This window comes from Mauremys reevesii, linkage group 5 (assembly GCF_016161935.1).
Source record: "Mauremys reevesii isolate NIE-2019 linkage group 5, ASM1616193v1, whole genome shotgun sequence".
In the NCBI taxonomy this organism is placed as follows: domain Eukaryota; kingdom Metazoa; phylum Chordata; order Testudines; family Geoemydidae; genus Mauremys; species Mauremys reevesii.
The window spans coordinates 868,806-888,160 of NC_052627.1; the positions used below are offsets into that span (position 1 = coordinate 868,806).

General features: G+C 51.9%; 1 protein-coding gene across 1 annotated transcript in view; it reads right to left on the minus strand.

The window, feature by feature from the left end:
• Positions 1-358: 358 nt before the first annotated feature.
• Positions 359-19,355, minus strand: part of LOC120406094 (major histocompatibility complex class I-related gene protein-like) — a 40,669-nt gene continuing 21,672 nt past the window's right edge. Inside the window, exons 3-6 of the mRNA XM_039540385.1 lie at positions 11,642-11,917; positions 8,541-8,816; positions 729-915; positions 359-395 (exon numbers count right to left, since the gene is read on the minus strand). Of these exons, the coding sequence (XP_039396319.1) occupies positions 359-395; positions 729-915; positions 8,541-8,816; positions 11,642-11,917 (776 nt within the window). The remainder of the gene's footprint in view (positions 396-728; positions 916-8,540; positions 8,817-11,641; positions 11,918-19,355) is intronic.

Sequence of the window (19,355 nt, forward strand, 5' to 3'; positions counted from 1 at the left end):
GGTGGTGGGGGAGCGACTGGGGGGGGGGCTGCTGACGTGTTACTATGGCTCTTTGGCAATGTACATTGGTAAATTTGGGCTCCTTCTCAGGCTCAGGTTGGCCACCCCTGGTCTAGATAATACCTAGTCCTGCCATGAGTGCAGGGAACTGGACTAGGTGTCCTCTCGAGGTCCCTTCCAGTCCTATGATTCTATGGTACTAGAGCAATAGTTGGAGATTTCCCTAAAATCCTCCGTGCAGACAAGGCCTATGAGTGGGAGCGAGGATCTCCTGTCAGTGCCTCTAGGCTAAAATCCACAAGGAAATACTGATGGCTGTTCAGGGATGGCCACTTGAAAAGAGGCGATCGGTCTCTTGTCACTTATCCTGGGCTACAGCGTAGCCATCTCCATTCCTGCAGAGAGAAGGCAAATTTCAGTGAATGCAGCTCCCAAGGCATGAACTGACTCCAATCTGAGTCCAAAGCTCAGAAACAGGGCTCCCGGCCCAGCACAGCCCCCTGGCGCTCAGTAATGGACTCAAGATCCCAGGCGCTCACAATTGGCAGGAGAGAAAGACACTATGATACAGTTTCCAAAGACCTCGGTGCACTGGGTGCTGAGCTCTTTGGAAAAATATAGCCCCATATAAACTGTAACCCACAAGCAGTTTCTGGGTCTGGCCCGCCAGCAGCTCCATTGGGGGTCATTAGCTCAGTCCCGCAGTGGGGCAGTCACACTGTACTGACACTGGCTCCTGTACTGCTGTTGTCCTTAGGCGGGTGTGCAGGGCCCAGCAAGTCCAGGGAATCCTCCCCATCCCAGGCTCTTTACCTGGGCATCTCTTTTTCCAGACGACTACTCCGATTATACCACCCATCAGGACAACTGCAGTGATAACTCCAGCCACAGTGCAAATCTGCTTGTTATTTGGTTCTGAAATGGAATGGAGAGAATGATCAATGGAGAAAAATCCACCCCCCACCACTAAACCCCACCTTTCATCTCACTGCAGGGATCAGTCAGTCAGCTCCCCAGGTTAGGGATGAGTCCTGCAACACTCCACCCCTTCCAGTGCAGCCACCATGCACCTACCATGCATTGCACCCCACCATAGAAAGTCCTGGACACTAGACCAAGGCTCTACCATTTCAACTCATAATAAATATTTAGCACTTTAACTAGAAGACTTTTATCACATCAATCAATCTTCATAACCCTAACTGTGGGACAGCAGGGATGTCAGTATCGTCCCTAAACGGGAAAGGGGGGAGACTTGCTGAAGATCACACAGTGTGTCGGTGCAAGAGCCAGAAATAGACCCCAGGAATCCTGGCTCCCAGACCTCCTGCTCTAACCTACGAGACCCCACTCTCCTTCTAGAGCCAAGGATAGAAAAGGACAGTTACCTGTTCCATAACTGGCATTCTTTGAGATACGTTGCTCCTGTCTATTCCACAGTAGGTGTGTGTGCTCGCCACGTGCACCGGTGCTGGAAGTTTTTCCTTTAGCAATACCCATACTGGGGGAGCACCGTGGCGACCCCTGGAGTAGCACCTGAATATTGCGCAATAAGGGGAGCCACGGGCTCCCTCACCCTCAGTGCCTTCTTGCCGGACAACTCTCACAGAGGGGAAGGAGGTAGGGATGTGGAATAGACAGGAGCAATGCATCTCGAAGCACGCCAGTTACGGAACAGGTAACTGTCCTTTTTTCTTCGAGTGATTGCTCCTGTGTATTCCACAGTAGGTGATTCCAAGCAGTATCTGTTGGAGGTGGGTAGGAGTTCACAATGGTTTGGGACGAAGTACCATCCTGCCGAACCCGGCGTCATCCCTAGACTGGGAGACGATCACGTAATGCGAAGTAAATGTGTGAACTGATGCCCAGGTGGCCGCCCTACAAATGTCCTGGATAGGGACATGGGAAACGTAGGTAGCTGAGGAGGCCTGAGCCCTCATAGTGTGCGCTCTGATGATCGGTGGCAGGGGAATCCCTGCCAAATCATAGCATGTGAGTATGCATGAGGTGATACAGCGGGAAAGCCGCTGGGTGAAGACAGGCTGCCCCTTCGCCCACTTGGCCAAGGCAATAAAGAGTTGAGAGGATTTCTGGAACGGCTTAATCTGATCCAGATAAAAAGCCAATGCCCTACGCACATCGAGCGTGTGGAGGCAGCATTCCTTGTTGGAGGAATGGGGCTTAGGACAGAGCACGGGGAGGAAGATGCTCTGCTCCATATGAAAGGCGGAGACCACCTTCGGGAGGAACGCCGGGTGTGGGTGGAGCTGGACTTTATCCCTGTGGAAGACCGTATAGGGGGGTTCTGAGGTTAAGGCCCTGAGTTCCAAGACACGTCGGGCCAACATGATCGCTACAAGGAAGGCCACCTTCCACAAGAAGTGCGACCAGTAACATGTTGCTAGGGGTTTGAAGGGGGGGCCTCATGAGATGGGACGAGACCAGGTTGAGGGCTCATTGTGGCCCAGGGGGCCTAGCATATGGGAACGAATGGTCAAGGCCCTTCAGGAAATGGGAGGTTATGGAGTGGGAGAAGACCAAGTGCTCCTGCACCGGTGGGTGAAAGGCCAATATGGCCACGAGGTGCACCCTGAGGCAGGTGCCAGACCCTGTGCCCCAAGGGATAAAAGGTAGTCCAGGACAAACTGGAGAGGTGCGGCGGAGGGGGACACTCCCTGCTCACTCGCCCACCTGACGAAACTGGACCACTTCGCCACGTACATCCGACGCATGGACGGCCTCCTCATTCAGCCACGGAGCAGCCACACTGTCAGGTGGAGCGTGGCCAGATTGGGATGGAGGAGGCACACTCTGTCCTGGGAGAGGAGGTCCAGGTGGAGAGGCAGCAACCTTGTGGGGGCTGCCAAGAGGCCTAGGAGGGGCCCATACCAGTTCTGGTGGGCCCATGCCAGAGCTATGAGAATGACTCTCACCTTGTCCATTTTCACCTTCTGAAGGATCTTGGCGATGAGGGGGAATGGGGGAAAGGCATGGAGGAGCTGGCCCAACCAGCTCAGGAGGAACATGTCGGAGATCGTGCCTTTCCCCACCCCTCCCCTGGAGCAGAACCGGGGGCAATGCCAGTTCTGGCAGGTTGCAAACAGGTTAATCTGGGGAGTTCCCCACTCTTGGAAGAGTCGGTGAGTGACCTCCAAGTGGAGTGACCACTCGTACTGGGGGGAGAAGACCCTGCTGAGGCGATCCGCTTGTGTACTGCGGACGCCCGGGAGGTGAGATATCGTGGGATATACAGAACTCCCATAGGTTCAGGGCTTCCCGGCAGAGGGCTAGGGAGCGAGTTCCGCCTTGCCTGTTGATATAGTACATGGTGGCGGTGTTGTCCATGAGGACTCTGACCACCTTGCTGCGGAGGTGCATGAGGAAAGCCACACATGCCAACTACCTCCCTGAGCTCCTTGACGTTTATGTGAAAGGGCAAGTCCGGGGCCGACCACGTTCCCTGGGTTTGCATGTCCCCCGTGTGGGCTCCCCAGCCGAGGTCCGAAGCATCGACAGCAGGTCTATGGACGGGTTGGCCTCCCTGAAGGGAATCCCTTGCAGCATGTTGCTTGGGCAGGACCACCATAGAAGGGAACCCAGTATCAGGGATGGAACTGTGAGAATCTTGTCTAGACAGTCCCCAGCTTGGGAGAACTGGGAGGCCAGCCATATCTGGAGGGGCCTCATACGGAGTCTGGCGTGGTGGACCATGTAAGTGCACGCCGCCATATGTCCCAGAATCTGAAGACACGCCCTCACCATGGTCACCGGGAAGGCCGTGACCAAGGCGATGAGATCCCTTAGGGTCTCGAATCTGTCCAGGGGAAGAGAGGCTGTGGCCCTTGAGGAATCCAGCAGGGTCCCAATGAACTCTATGTGCTGAACGGGCACTAATGTTGATTTGGTCTCGTTCACAACAAGGCCTAGATTGGCGCATGTCAATAGGAGCAGCTCCACATGGGACTCCACTTCGAAACAAGACTCTCCCTTGAGGAGCCAGTCATCCAGGTAAGAGAAGATTTGTACCTCCTCCCGCCTGAGGTAGGCCGCCACCATGGACATACATTTTGTGAAAACTCTGGGAGTTGTGGATAGGCCAAAGGGGAGGACTGCAAACTGGTAGTGGTCCATCCTTACCATGAATTGGAGGAAGTGCCTGTGCCCCTCAAAAATATGGACGTGAAAATATGCGTACCAGTCCCCCGGGTCAAGGGGGGGGATAATAGAAGCCAGGGACACCATGCGGAACTTGGAACGGGTTAGGAACCTGTTCAGGTCGCGCAGGTCCAGGAAGTATTGGGAGTGGAACCCTTTGCCCTGGAACTGAACCAGTACCCTTTCCACTGCCCCCAGGTGAAGCAGCCGATCCACCTCCTGACTCAGGAGGCGGACATGTTCCGGGTCCCCCGGGGGCCATCATGGAGGGCGGGTGATTTGCTGGAGGTGAGGTGAACTGCAATACGCAGCCCTTGGAAATGGTACTGAGGACCCACTGGTCTGAAGTTATGCGGGACCATGCCCTGAGGAAGGCAGACAATCAGTTGCAGAACACAAACTTTATTAATTGGGGGGACTCCCTGCAGATAGTCAAAACCGCCTCTTCCCCTGCCTCTTGCCCTTAGAGGGTCCAGGCTGCGGGGCAGAGTGGGACTGCTGCTGAGGCCAATGCTTCTGGTCTCTGGGTCTTTTGTACGGGGGCTCATATCTGCTCCTCGCAGGTTTAGCCACCTGAAGCGATTTGGCCTTGTCAAATTGGGCGTAGAGGCCTTGCCATCGAACAGGAGGTCCTGCATCAGAGACCGGGCCTCCATCGACACCTGGACAACAAGAGCCACGATGCCTGCGCACGGCGGGTCGCCGTGTCAGCAGCATCCAACGCTGCTTGCAGGGCCGCTTTAGCCGCCGTCGACCCCTCTTCCACAAGAGCCTTGAAGTACTTCCTGTCCGAGTCCGGGAGGAAGGGCTCAAACTTAAGCAGAGACTCCCACAGGTTGAAGTCGTATCTGCTCAGTAAGGCCTGGTGGTAGGCTACCCAAAGCTGGAAACTAGCCAATTAATAAAATTTTCTGCCAAAGGAGTCCAGTCTCCTGGCGTCTTTTTTTGGGGGGTGGGCACGGGCTGGCCCTGATGCTCTCTGTGGTTTACCAATTCCACCACCAGTGAGTTGGGTACCAGGTGGGAATAAAGGTATTCGTGGTCCTTCGCCAGCACAAAGTATTTCCTCTCAGCCTTCTTGGAGATTGGGGCCAAGGAGGCAGGAGTTTGCCACAGCGAGTTCGAAATGTTGGCAATACCCTCGTGCAGGGGCAGGGCCACGCAGCCCGGTGCCGAGGGGGACAGGTCATTCAAGAAGGAATCAGATGGACTCTCCATCTCCTCAGCCTGCAGCTGGAGGTTGGATGCCACCCGCTTTAGCAGGTCTTGGTGCGCCTTGAAGTCCTCCTTCAGGACCTATGGCGGTGGCGCTGCTATGTTGTTGTCCGGTGCCAGGAAGAGGGCCCACACGGAGCCAGGCACCTCGGTCGGTGCTGAAGCATTGAGTCTCAGATGAGAGTCTGGGCACGGGTCCACCGACTTGTGACCGCCGACTTGCCCCGGGGGCGCCTGGAGGAGGCCGATGGAGCCTGAGATGCTCAAGCGACTGAACGGGCCTCCATCTGGGTTGGCACCGGTGGCCACGGTGCCCACTGGCGCCACTGTCCTTGCCAGGGGGTCCCCTGCCATTGGCCCGGCTGAATGCCCGATGGCAGTATGTGTCCTGGCGGAATGGCGCAGACCGAGGATGGGTGGACAGGTGTTGAGGCCGAGGTCGCCGAAGAATGCTCGATGCCCCGGGAGCGGTAGAAACAGTGCCTGTGACGTCGTCTTCCTCGGGACCTGGATCTCGACGTCGAGGACCAGCACCCATGCAATGAACTGCTTCGGTATGCGTCGACGGCGATGCGAAGCCAGGTGCCCTGATGCCGAGGTGCTCTGGGGGGAGCCTCTGGTGTGACGTCTAGTTGAGCAGGAGCTGGAACAGGAATGATGATGTCTGTCCCATCAAGAGCAGCTCCAGTACCCATGCCTAGCAGGTGAGCATTCCTGGTGCCTTTCTCGGCGCCTACACTCACTGGCAGGAGGCGTAGAGGGCCCCTGCGACTCCCGTCCTGACGGCAGCTCGGATGGTCTGGCCAGCGTCGAGGGTGGCCAGGAGCTGCCAGAAGAGCGGCCGTTGTGCACCAAGTGGTGCAGGGAGAGATCCTCGGAGCAGGAAGTGCAGCTGCTCAGAGAGGTCTGGTGGGCACCCAAAGGAGGCTTTCCTCGAGACCTGGGGCCAGTACCTGGTTGTGAGCTCGGGACGGGCGGGGACATAATGTCCTTCACAGCCTGCCAGTGGGGATGCCTGGGCTGACAGTACCGGGATGCTCCGCTCCATGCGAATCGGAGCCATTGAGCCCGGGGGGGATTGAGGGCTGCCCAGCGCGGGACCAGCCTCCCACTTATCCTTATTGCGGTGTCAATTGCAAGGTCGGGCCCTTCCTTTGCTTTCTGGGGGGAGAGCGGCACCGACTGGTTGAAGGGGCCTCGCTACGTACCGACGACGCAGCGGCTGGCACCGAGTCCGATCTGCACACCAGCGTCAGGGTCAGCGCCGACTCCATCAGGAGAGCTCGAAGTCTAAAGTCTCTCTCCTACTTGGTCCTTGGTTTGAACGACCTGCAGATCTTGCAACGGTCACTGACGTGAGTCTCACTCAGGCAGCGAAGACACTCAGCATGAGGGTCGCTCCTGGGCATGGAACAGCGACAGGAGTTGTATGACTTGAAGCCTGGGGCATGGGGCATGCCCTGAGTCCACTCTAACAACTGGAGAACAATTCACGAATGGTACCACTAAGGTCAAGAAGAAGGGCTGCAGCAAAGCTGGAGCAGTAAAGTTCCAACTACCTTCACTGGTGGCAAGCAGTAACTGAGGGTATGGGGAACCCCTGGCTCCCCTTATAGCGCGATATTCAGGTGCTACTCCAGGGGTTGCCGCGGTGCTCCCCCAGTACGGGTACTGCTAAGGGAAAACTTCCGGCACTGGTGCATGTGGCAAGCATGCACACCTACTGTGGAATACACCTGAGCAATCACTCGAAGAAGAACCAGGAGTTCTGGCTCCCAGATCCCTTGCTCTAACCCACTAGCCTCCACTTACCTCCTAGAGCCAAGGACAAAACCCAGGATTCCTGGCTCCCAGCCCCTAACCCCCCTTGACCATGCTCACTTTCATGACTAATGGAACACAGTCCCATTGCGGGAGTCTGGTGACAAACTGGAAACTGACCTCAAAGCTCTGGATTTCCCTGCCATGACTGGAGTTACAGACACAGTGCATGTTTTTTGAGGTGTCAGGAAGTGAAGAGGGGACGACAGAGATATTTTAATACTGTTCTTGGTTTATATAAACCTGTTAAATCCCAAGTTCTCTATACACTTTCAGTTTCACTAATCACTTCTCCTGTTGTCTGAAAGATCCATATAATAATACAGCAAAAAGAAAAAATATTTCTAAGAGAATAAGGAAATGTGGTTTCTGACACATAAATTGGCAGGGGACGTGGCAGCAGGATTATGTGAAACCATCTGCTGACTAGATTTCCAGTGCAGGCTGCCTTTTTAGAAATTGTTTGCACTTCTAAATGCTGCATTTTTCCACATCCCAATTAACCAAGCAAAAAGATGGCTGGAAGGCAGCTCCATGTGTAATAAAGGCTTCCTTGTGCTAGTGGCATAGGAGATTCTCCCCCTTGATGCAGGGGCTCTAAGCTGCCTCTTCGTTCCATTCCAAGGCCACACCCTCCCTTCCAGCATCACTGTGCACAGAAACAAGCTGCTCCCAACATTAAACCTCTCTCTCTGGCCACATGGACAAGAATGAAGGGCCCGTAGAGCTATGTTTCTGAGAACCTGCTGGATCATTGGATTGGAAGGGACCTCGAGAGGCAGGACCATGAGTGCATGAAGTTGACACTGGGCTGGAAACTGAAGCAAGACCAATTCAGTCTGGAAATAAGGGGCAGATTTGAGCTTCCTCTGGGATGTGGTAAATTCTCCATCCCTTGGAGACTTTACATCTGGAATGGGCATCTCTTTCTGAAGGATCAGATCTCGTTTGCCCCCACATGACCAGACTGGATGCTGGGGTACCTGGTGTGATTTCCCCCCCTGCCCTGGGCTATGCAGGAGTTCAGATCAGATTATTAGAATGGTCCCTTCAGGCCTTAATGTCTCATTGTTAATCTTCTCCCTTCAGAGACACTGTATTGCTGAGATGTATCCAACAGTCCCAGAGGCAGCAAACTGGAGAGCAAGACATGAGCCCCAGGCACTGTGGGTCCCAACTCTAGCACTAGAACCTGACTGCAGAGGGACAGGGCCAAAGGGGACAGGGCCTCACAGACCCTGAGGAAATTCCAGCTTCAGCCTATAAATCCGAATGAGAATTTTCAGGGTTTGAGTTTAATGGATTCCCCCCTCTCTCACTAGGAAAACACAAACACACAAACTCCTTACCCCAGGGGACAGAGAGTGGCTCTAACAGGCTTTCATGTTCCACGTGACATGAATAATGGGCCTTGATCTTGGGATCAATCTCCATTGTCACCCAGGTCTGGTAGGTCCCGTCCCCACTGGGTAGGATGCCTTCAGAGTAGGTCTCCTGCTCTCTGCTCTCTCCATTTCTCAGCCAGGTCACGGTGATGTCCCGGGGGTAGAACTCACTGACCTTACAAGAGAGGGTGGTGAGGCCGTCATGAGATGACCTGTCACTCACTCTAGCTGTTGGGCGCACTGCAAAAAAGAAGAAATTGAAGTTAGCTATTTTCAAGCTCTAATCCAGGCAGCCTTTGCTGGGGCTTTGCAGCATGAAATTCTGAGACCCCAGCAGTGGGAGAGGATGAGAGTCCATGAGACGGAATCCGTCTGATGAGAGAGAACCACCATGTTAGAGAATTCTTGTGCCGAATTCACAACATCAGCAACGGTGAACCCTGAATCCAGGTCCCTGACCAGATTCTATGAGTGTGGTAACCAGAAGCCTCTGCTCCCAGCCACAGTGACACAAGTACCTTGAAAGGATTCACTAAGCTCCAGATACAGGTGTCAATCATGTGCTAGGTTTGTGCCCATCTCCTCTCAGTCCCTGAATTGGAAAGAGGGAAAAATCTTGCCCTGGCCAGGGAGCAAAAAATGAACTACACAAACTGATCAATTAGAGATGGAAAGGGCCCATTAAACAAAAAGTGACACACAGAGATAAACTGCCTCTCAAACTAGCTAATATTAATTGCCTAATTTCTTCTCGGTTGTTTCTAAATCCATTTACCCAATATTATGGATTTCAAAAGGATTTACACATGCTGAAAAATTAGTTTCCCAGCCCCTTGGTACTGAAATACACATTACACTGCTGTGCAGGGCTTTTTCTTCTTGGCATTTGTAAAGAGGGCCAAGGACATGAATTCATGAATAGGTCGGAATATGAACAAGATGCTGCTAGACAACTCTCTGACACCACATTCTACAGGCCATTACCCTCTGATCCCACTGAGGGTTACCAAAAGAAACTAAACCATCTGCTTAAGAAACTCCCTAAAGAAGCACAGGAACAAATCTGCACAGACACACCTCTAGAACCCTGACCAGGGGTATTCTATGTGCTACCCAAGATCCATAAACCTGGGAATCCTGGACGCTCCATCACCTCAGGCATTGGCAACCTGACAGCAGGATTATCTGGCTATGTAGATTCTCTCCTCAGGCCCTACGCTACCAGAACTCCCAGCTATCTTCAAAACACCACTGACTTCCTGAGGAAACTACAATCTTTCTGAAAACACCATCCTGGCCACGATGGATATAGAAGCCCTCTACACCAACATTCCAGACAAAGATGGACTACAAAGTATCAGGAATAGCATCCCCACTATCATCACGGCAAACCTGGTGTCTGAACTTTTTGACTTTGTCCTCACCCACAACTATTTCACATTTGGGGACAATTTATACCTGCAAGTCAGCGGCACTGCGATGGGTACCCGCATGGCCCCACAGTATGCCAACATTTTTATGGCTTACCTAGAACAATGCTTCCTCAGCTCTGCCCCCCTTATGCCTCTACTCTACTTGCGCTACATTGAGGACATCTTCATCATCTGGACCCAGGGGAAGGAGGCCCTTGAGGAATTCCACCAAGATTTCAACGATTTCCACCCTACCATCAACCTCAGCCTGGACCAGTCCACACAAGAGGTCCACTTCCTAGACACTACAGTGCTTGTAAGCGATGGTCACATAAACATCACTCTATACCGGAAACCTACTGACCACTATACTTACCTACATGCCTCCAGCTTTCATCCAGAACACACCACACGATCCATTGTCTACAGACAAGCTCTAAGATACAACTGCATTTGCTCCAACCCCGCAGACACAGACAAAAACCTACAAGATCTTAATCAAGCATTCTTAAAACTGTAATACCCACCTGGTAAGGTGAAGAAACAGACTGACAGAGCCAGAAGGGTACTGAGAAGTCACCTACTACAAGACAGGTCCAACAAAGAAAGTAACAGAACGCCACTAGCCATCACCTTCAGCCCCCAACTAAAACCTCTTCAACGCATCATCAAAGATCTACAGCCTATCCTGAAGGACGATCCCTCACTCTCAGAGACCTTAGGAGACAGGCCAGTCCTCGCTGACAGACAGCCCCCCAACCTGAAGCAAATACTCACCAGCAACTACACACCACACAACAAAAACACTAACCAAGGACCCAAACCCTGCTACAAACCCTGGTGCCAACTCTGTCCACATATCTATTCAAGAGACACCATCATAGGACCTAACTACATCAGCCAGACTATCCGGGGCTCATTCACCTGCACATCTACCAATGTGATATATGCCATCATGTGCCAGCAGTTCCCATCTACCATGTACATTGGCCAGACTAGACAGTGTCTATGCTAAAGAATAAATGGACACAAATCTGACATCAGGAATCATAACATTCAAAAACCAGTAGGAGAACACTTCAACCTCTCTGGTCACTGAATAACAGACCTCAAAGTGGCAATTCTTCAACAAAAAAAACTTCAAAAATAGACTCCAACATGAAGCTGCAGAACTGGAATTAATTTGCAAACTAGATACCATCAGATTAGGCCTGAATAAAGACTGGGAGCAGCTGAGTCATTACAAACCTAAACTTAAATTTCCCCAATACTAATTTCTCCTACTGTTACTCACACCTTCTTCTCAACTGTCTGTAATGGGCCACTCTCTTACCACTTTAACTGCTCCTGTATCTTTTACTTCATACATCTGATGAAGTGGGTTCTAGTCCATGAAAGCTTATGCCCAAATACATTTGTTAGTCTCCAAGGACTCGATTTTTTGCTGATACAGACTAACATGGCTACTACTGAAAGCTTCTCTACAGTGAGCTGCTTTTAACATTTTTCAATTTATCATCTTTTCTCCACATAGCTGGGTGCAAGTCTAGCTGAACGGCCACCTATCCCCCTGCTCCATTTTGGAACTGGGGCTCGGGAATGGAGATGTAACTTGTAATGACCTCCTGGGTGGGGCTTGTCCCCCGGCCTTACCTTTCCTCTGCAGAGTCTCCTTCCCGTACTCTAGAGAACTCCTTAGCCAGGAAATACATTTCTCCTCCCGGTAGAGTTTCCAGTACTGGTTGTCAAACACTTCAGCATCCCATCTCCTCTTGGTGATCTGAGCCCCAATATCTGCTGCTACCCATGTCATGGTCTCCTTATCGAAGGTAAGAAAGTCTCGTCCGTCATACGAATCCTGATAAAACCCCTGAGTGGTGTTGTCTTCCCGGAGATCACAGCCGAATATTGTCTGGATAATGTGAAACCCTGAAACACAGCTGAGGGTCAGCAGCAGCCTGTCTGTGAAAATCTCACCAACAGCCCACTGCAGGTAGCCCACTGGGTCCTCCCCTTGCTACTGGGCCCTCCTTCCCTTGAGAAACAGGGTCCTCACTTATGCTTTGGGCTCTAAAACCTCCCAGCTCCTTTCAGGGGGGAACCCAGACACACAGGGGGTCCCCCCTCCATACCGTTGGGTCTTGTACACTAAAGGCCCCAACTCCAGAGAGCTCACACCCCTCAAAGAGTACCTCATTGCTGCTTGTTCTTCTATCCTCAACAACCCCAAAGGGAATTCTCCGGATATTGCAGGGATCTATCCCCTCTAGCTCTCTGAGGATCCCCCCACTTCTAGTAGTGAGGGTCATTCTGGAGAAGAGAGGGAGTGGAGGTGGTCTCTCCTGCTCTGGTTGTATTAATTTTGCAAGCTCCCCAGGATCACTTTGTCCGCCACCCCTCCATTCACAGTACCCCCCCCCCCTCAGCCCCACTGGGAGGGGATGCAGGAGGTCTGTCCCTCACACTAACCTCTGCTCTGGTTTAATGACCTCACAGAATCCCCAGGGTCACTCTGTTTCCCTGCCCCATCTTCCCTGTGCCCCCAACTCAATCTAGGAACGGCAAAGAACAAACTTCACATTGGCCTCTTTTTCACATGGCCACTGTCTCAAGGTGATTCCCTGTAAGGATCAGGCCATTAATGGCCCTTAGTTCAGCTGCCCACCATTTTCCCACAGCCAGGCTAAACTTCACAACAGCGGCCACCACCTCCCATTATTTGCCACACAACGAAGACCAGGCTTAGGGTATGTCTACACTACGACGTTTTGTCACCGAAGATACTGTGGACACACAGAAGTCACTAAAAGAAAAGTCGCCAAAGCATGTCTCCACTTGCTCCATCTACCAACACATCATGTCTACATTTTTAGCTCACTCATCAACAGCGGGAGCAATGCACTGTGGGTATGTATCCCACTGTGCCTGGCAGCAGCATCTGTCACTAAGTATTGTGGGAATGCGGAATGGACCGTGGACCATATTAGGACCACATAAAACATCCTGTCAGCCACTGCTTTGGTTCCCAGTTCTCCAGGGGTTTCCGGCTTCCTTTCGCACCAATTTGGCAGCTGCCATTCTTTGCTGTGCACTTCAGCATTTGCAGAGCAATGAGAAAGCATGGATCCTGCACTTCTCTCCTATGCTGTATTCACTGATATCAGGCTATTGCGAGGGAAAATCTGGTGGGCTTACAACTTTGGCCAGGCTTTTAGGCCTAAACTTTGATTAAGCTTATTTCTAGGCTGTGTGGAACTTTGGTTCAGCTTGTCTCTGTGTGTAAGGGGAAGAGAGGAGGGGGACAGAGTGATGAAAGAGTGAGGGAAAGTTGCTTCTGTGCGTCAAGAGGTAAAAGGAGTCACAGTGGAAAGTTTCCAAAATGGAACAATAGCTTTGTGTGTATAAAGGGCATGAGGGGGCAGAGTGATAAAGTCCCCAAGTGGCATAATTTGCAATAGCCAGGCTTATGAAATATAGAACCACAACAGTTGTGTTAGAAAGGTCGCTGACCGCAAAAGAACAGACAGTGAGTAATGGGGGCGGGGCTAGTGGGTGAGACGCTTGTTTTTGCTTTTGTCCTATATTAATTTTGCAATGTATTCCAAATAAGGTAATTAATACGGAAGTATGTGTAATTTGTCTGTGGGTTTAATCTTTATAAGCTAGTTGAAATTTAAGGAGGGCAGAGCAGCTTGCCACTTGCATGGGGCCATGCTGACTCTCCTTGCATATATGCTCGTATAAAATAAAGGAGCCTCAGGCTGTCTGATCCAAAATCAACCGTGTGGTCAATTTTCCACAACAACATCACGCATAGCAGCAGAGTTACTCCACAAGTTACTGACTGAGGAAGATGCGTCGCAGGTGGACTTTCTGGGACAGATGGACAGCAGCAACCTGGCATTGCATTTGGCACTCACAGACTGGCTGTGCAGGGTAGACCATCGCTTTTGGGCTAGGGGAACCAGCACTGATTGGTGGGATCGCATCATCATGCAGGTGTGGGATGAAGAGCAGTGGCTACAGAAATTCAGGATGTGTAAAACAACACATCCTGAAGCTCTGTGCTGAGCTGGCCCCCGACCTGTGGCACAAGGACACCAGAATGAGAGCTGCCCTCTCAGTAGAGAAGCGTGTTACAATCGCTGTGTGGAAGCTTGCGACTCCTGATTGCAACCAGTCAGTTGCAAATCAATTTGGAGTGGGGAAGTCTACTGTTGGGGCTGTATTCCTGCAAGTGTGCAGGGCAATAAATCACATCCTGCTGCGGAGGACCGTGAGTCTGGGAAAAGTGAATGACATACTGGATGGCTCTGCAGAGATGGGCTTTCCTAACTGTGTGGAGAGAGGAGTGCAATAGATGGCACATATATTCCTATTATAGCACCAGACCACCTTGCCATAGAGTACATCAACAGGAAGGGATACTTCTCGATAGTGCTGCAGGTGCTTTTTGATCACCGGGGGTGTTTCACAGCCATCAATGCAGGGTCTAGAAAGGTGCGTGGCACACGCATCTTCAGGAACAGTGGCCAGTACAGAAAGCCACAGGCAGGGACCTTCTTTCTAGACAAGATCACAGTGTGGGGGGGTGTAATCTTAGGAGACCCGGCTTACCCCTTTCAGCCCTGGCTCATGAAACCTTACATAGGGCAGCTGGACACCAGCAAAGAGCGTTTTAACAACAGGCTGAGCTGGTGCCACATGGTGGTGGAATGTGCCGTTGGCAGATTGAAGGGGAGATGGAGGTGTCTCTTTGGCAGGCTAGACCTTATAGAGGAGAACATTCCCATGGTCATAGCTGTGTGCTACACTTTACATAATCTCTGTGAACCTAAGGGTGAAATGTTCAGGGGTGGAGCACTGATGCACAGTGCTTGTTTGCAGAATTTCAGCAGTGAGACACTTGGGCTGTCAGAGGAGCACAGAGGGCTGCTGTGAACATGAGGGAGGCTTTGAGGAAGCGCTTTGGCAATGAGGAGCACCGAAGTGTACCGTTTGCGGTTGCTTCCCATTTAACATCCCATGAAACACGTATTTCTGGAGAAAATGCTTGAACAGCCTGTACCAGGGGCTGAAGTGATCATTGTGGTTTGTGGAACAGAAAATAATAGTTGTACTATTAAAAAAAGTTTGCCTTTATTGATCAACACAAATTACAGTGAAACACACTAAATCACCCATTGGTTGTTGGTAAGTGAGGATCTTAGGGTAAAATATTATATCTATCTATCTATCTAGATATCAGCTGTGTGTAGGTCCAGGTATCATGGTAAAACCTGTGAGAGGGGGTGGAGTGCAGGGGAAACTAAGGATTCCCAGGGAGTGAAAATGTGTCCCCCTCATAGCCCTTTTCACACATGGTCCGTAAAATGTGTCCATACGTGTCTCAATTCCTATAGGTCACTCGCAACTGAGACTGCTCAGACTCCTCTCCCCATACACTTAGGTCAAAAAGCTCCATGATGGGTCAAGCGGGAGAGCGTTTGAAATGATAGCCAGCCATGCTCACCTGGGAAGCCATGAGGACGCTGCACGCTGAGGCAGCCAGCAGGAAATGGAATTTAACGTTCCCAGGGCTTGCAAGGGGAGAGGTTGATTGTTGTTTATTGGCTGAAAGGCAGTGCAGTTCAAAGCACTGACCAGAGCAGCTGGTTGGCATTGTGAGAAACCCCAATGTAGGCGAAAAAAGGCTCATTGTGTCCACACTGCATGTTTGTTGACAGTAAAGGGAGGGGGGGAAGAAAAAAATCCCTCATTTAGCTGGAAGTTTGTCACCGAAACCGGGCATTTTTCTTGACAAAAGTTGCGTTGCAGTGTGGACGCTAACGCAGTTTTATGGCCAAAAGGCAGTTTTTGGTAACAAAACTTGGTAGTGTAGACAAGCCCTTAGTTAATTCAGCCACACAGGAGGCTGGGCGGGAGACTGGGTGGGAGGGGAATGTGGGAATGGTGACAGGAAGGAGAATTTAAGGGAGAGGGAGGGAGGCTGTAATGAACAGAAAAGAACACGATGGGGACCACAAAGACGAGTGAAAAGTGTGGGGAAAAGATTAGACCCTGAGCTTGGCAAACAGGGCAGATTGTGGGGGCACAAAAATAACCCACACAAAGTCCCAAATATTTTCACCCCTCCCGCCGCTCTGCATTAGATACACAGAGGTAAATGCCTAGATTTTCAGCAATGACTAGTGATTTTGGGTGCCCGACTGAGATCTTTTAAAGGGGCCTGGACAGACACCCAAAAATCACTAAGCACTTCTGGAAAAATATAGGCCAAGGGATTAAAATACAATTTGGTGTCACAGCCACAGGTGAGAGCCAAGCCCACTAAGCTGTGTCTCTGAACAATGCCCCAGGATTGCACAAAAACCAGTCACTAACTTTCCTGTAACTGTTGTTCTTTGAGATGTGTTGCACACATCCATTCCACGCTAAGTGTGTGCACCCCGCACACAGTCACCGGAAACTTTTCCTTCAGTAATACCACTCAGGTCAGCTATAGCGCCATCTAGTGCAGCGCAGTCATGTCACGGTGCAAGGGGACCGGTCGCCCTTACACCCTCTCCATTCCTTCTTGCCGGCAGCTCTGACAGAGGAGTAGGAAGATGGCTCGTGGAATGGACGTGTGCAACACATCTCAAAGAACAATAGTTACAAAAAGGTTAGCAACCATTTTTCCTTCTTTGAGTGCTTGCACATGTCCATTCCATGTTCGGTGACTCCCAAGCAGTACTGTGAAGAGGTGGGCTCGGAGTTCATGGACACGGAGATTGCAACACTGCCCAGCCAAACCCAGCGTCATCTCAGGCTTGCTGACTGCTGGTGTAGTGGAAAGAAAAAGTATGTCCCAACACCCAGGTTGCCTCTGCAAATGTCCTGGATCAGACTTGGGCCTTGAACACCACTGAGGAAGCTTGTGCTCTTGTAGAACGGGCCATCAGGAAGGCAGGTGGTGGGACACCTACCTGCTCGTACCACATGTGAATGCACATGTGGTGTGGATTTACGGATCAGCTTGGTCCTTTCTATGTAGAACACTAGGGAACACCAGAGCATGGAGACACTACTGCTCCCTATTCTTGTGCACCTTTGGGAAGAAAATGGGCAGGAAAATAGCCTGATTACTATGAAATGGTAAGACTACCTTTGGGAGGAACACGGGGTGGGGGGTGACGTTGTACCTTGTCGTTAAAGAACACTGTGTATGGAGGTTTTGACATAAGAGCGCTAATCTCGGAGATCCTTCTGACTGAGGTAATTGCTACCAGAAAGGCGACCTTCCTGGATCGGTACACCAGAGGGCACAATGCCAGTGGCTCAAAGGGAGGCTCCGTGAGCTCTGACAGGAGCAGGTTTAAGTCCCCCAGGGGGATAGATTCCTAGATTTGCAAGAATAGCCTTGAAAACTTGAGAACGTGAATGGACGTTTCGTGTGATCGGCCACCCAGCAGGGGGTGGAGTGCTGAGATCACTGTTAGGTGTACTGTAACTCACTAGCCCTGGCTGTTTCAGATGAAGCAGATACTCCAGAACAGTTTGGAGAGATGGCTTAGCAAGTGAGAGGTGGGGCACTGGAACAGGGGGGCCAAGAGGTCATGGTCCTGTCACTTTAGCAGCGGGCAAAAGCGAGTGAGGGGGAAGCCTCAGGGGAAGAGGTGGAGCGGGTGTGGTGACTTGGGGGAAGAAGCAGAGCCGCAGTTTAAGCGCCGGCATGCTCCCCCCACTTGTAGGGAAGTTCCAGTGCCCCTAGCTGTGATGACCAAACGGAGAATCACTTCCATTTGGTGAGGTAAGAAGCTCTGCTAGAAGGTTTCCTACTGCCTAGCAAGACCTAGCAGACCTGCTCTGAACAGGCCAGTTCCACAGGATTTAACCATGGAGCTTCCACGCAGTCAGGCAGACAGAGCATTTGGCCGTGATCTTGTGAGATCGGGTACAGAAAGAAAGGGAGCAGGTAGTGGGGCCCCACTCCAGCAGGGAAAGGGTTAAAAGCAGGCTGGAGGGAGCCTGCTCTAACCTGGCCAATCAGAGGAAAGGAGAAGTCATCCCATCAGGGCCAGGCTGGGCTCTATAAAAGGCTACAGGGCTGAGGCGAGCTCACTCTCGCTCTGGCCAGGAAGGGAGGAGGACAGGCTCTCAGAGGAGGGCCGCACCCGGGACAAAGCAGTGCTGGGCAGGGTAGCAGGGCAGGGAGAGCTCTGGCTAACCACTGCCAGACTGCAGGCTTTGAGATAAGGGCCAGGTGGTGCACGGGTCATGGGGAAATGGCCCAGGGAGCGTGAGCAGTAGAGGGGAGAGAAGGAGGGCAGGACATGGCTGCTGCCAGAAAGTCCCTGGGTCAGGATCCAGAATGGTGGGCGGGCCTGGGTCCCCCCCACACCTTTGCACTGCACCTGGCTGTGGAGAAGCCTGGCCCTATACAGACTGTGGCTTACCCCCGAGGCAAGGGGCTAGACTTTGGGGGTGTAGACGGCCACAGCGGCAGTTGCATGGACTCAGGACTACTAATACCCCCGGAATGGGGGAGAACAGAGTGATGGGTGTGGCCGGAGGGCAGTGTGATGAAGCAGACGCCATGGACCACGGGAGCAATGTGGGCCCAGAGCCAGAGGATGGAGACAGGAGAGTGGACAACGGGAGAGACACCGATCAGAAGGCGGTGCTGTCCATGGACTGAGCTAATTCCCAGCATGACCAGCAGGAGGTGCCGTGGTTGTGAGTCCAACCTGCTACCCAAGTGCCACTGGAGTTGCTACTGACAGGTCTAGAAATGTCCCAAACCAATGCTGATGTGTCCAGGTTGGGGCTGTGAGAATAACCTTCACCCCGTCCCGCTTGACCTTCTACAAGATCCTGTGCACAAAAGGAATGGGGGGAAGGCACAGAACAGGTGTTTTCTCCAAGGGAGTAAGAAGGCATCTGTGAGCGAGCCCGGGTTGCAGTCACGCAGACAGCAGAACTGCTGACATTTCCTGGTCTGTCTGGTTGTGAACAGGTCTACGAGGGGAATACCCCGCCACTGGAAAATGGTCCTTACTACATCAGGACATAGGGACCATCCGCGGTGAGAAGAGCTGATCTTCCAGCTCATTCTGGGCTCTCGAAAGATGAGAAGCTTTGAGGTGGATCGAGTGCTTTATGCAGAGCTCCCACAAGCAAACAGCCTCCTGACATGGGGGGAGAAGAGCGGGCCGCTCTCCGCCTGTTGATGTAAATCATGGCTGCCATGTTGTCTGTAAGAACTCGCACCACCTTGCTTGCGATGTGGGGTAAGAACACCTTGACATGGTAGGCGGACCACCCTGAGCTCTCTGATGTTTATCTGTAATGAGAGCTCCTGCTAGGACAACTGACCTTGTGTCCT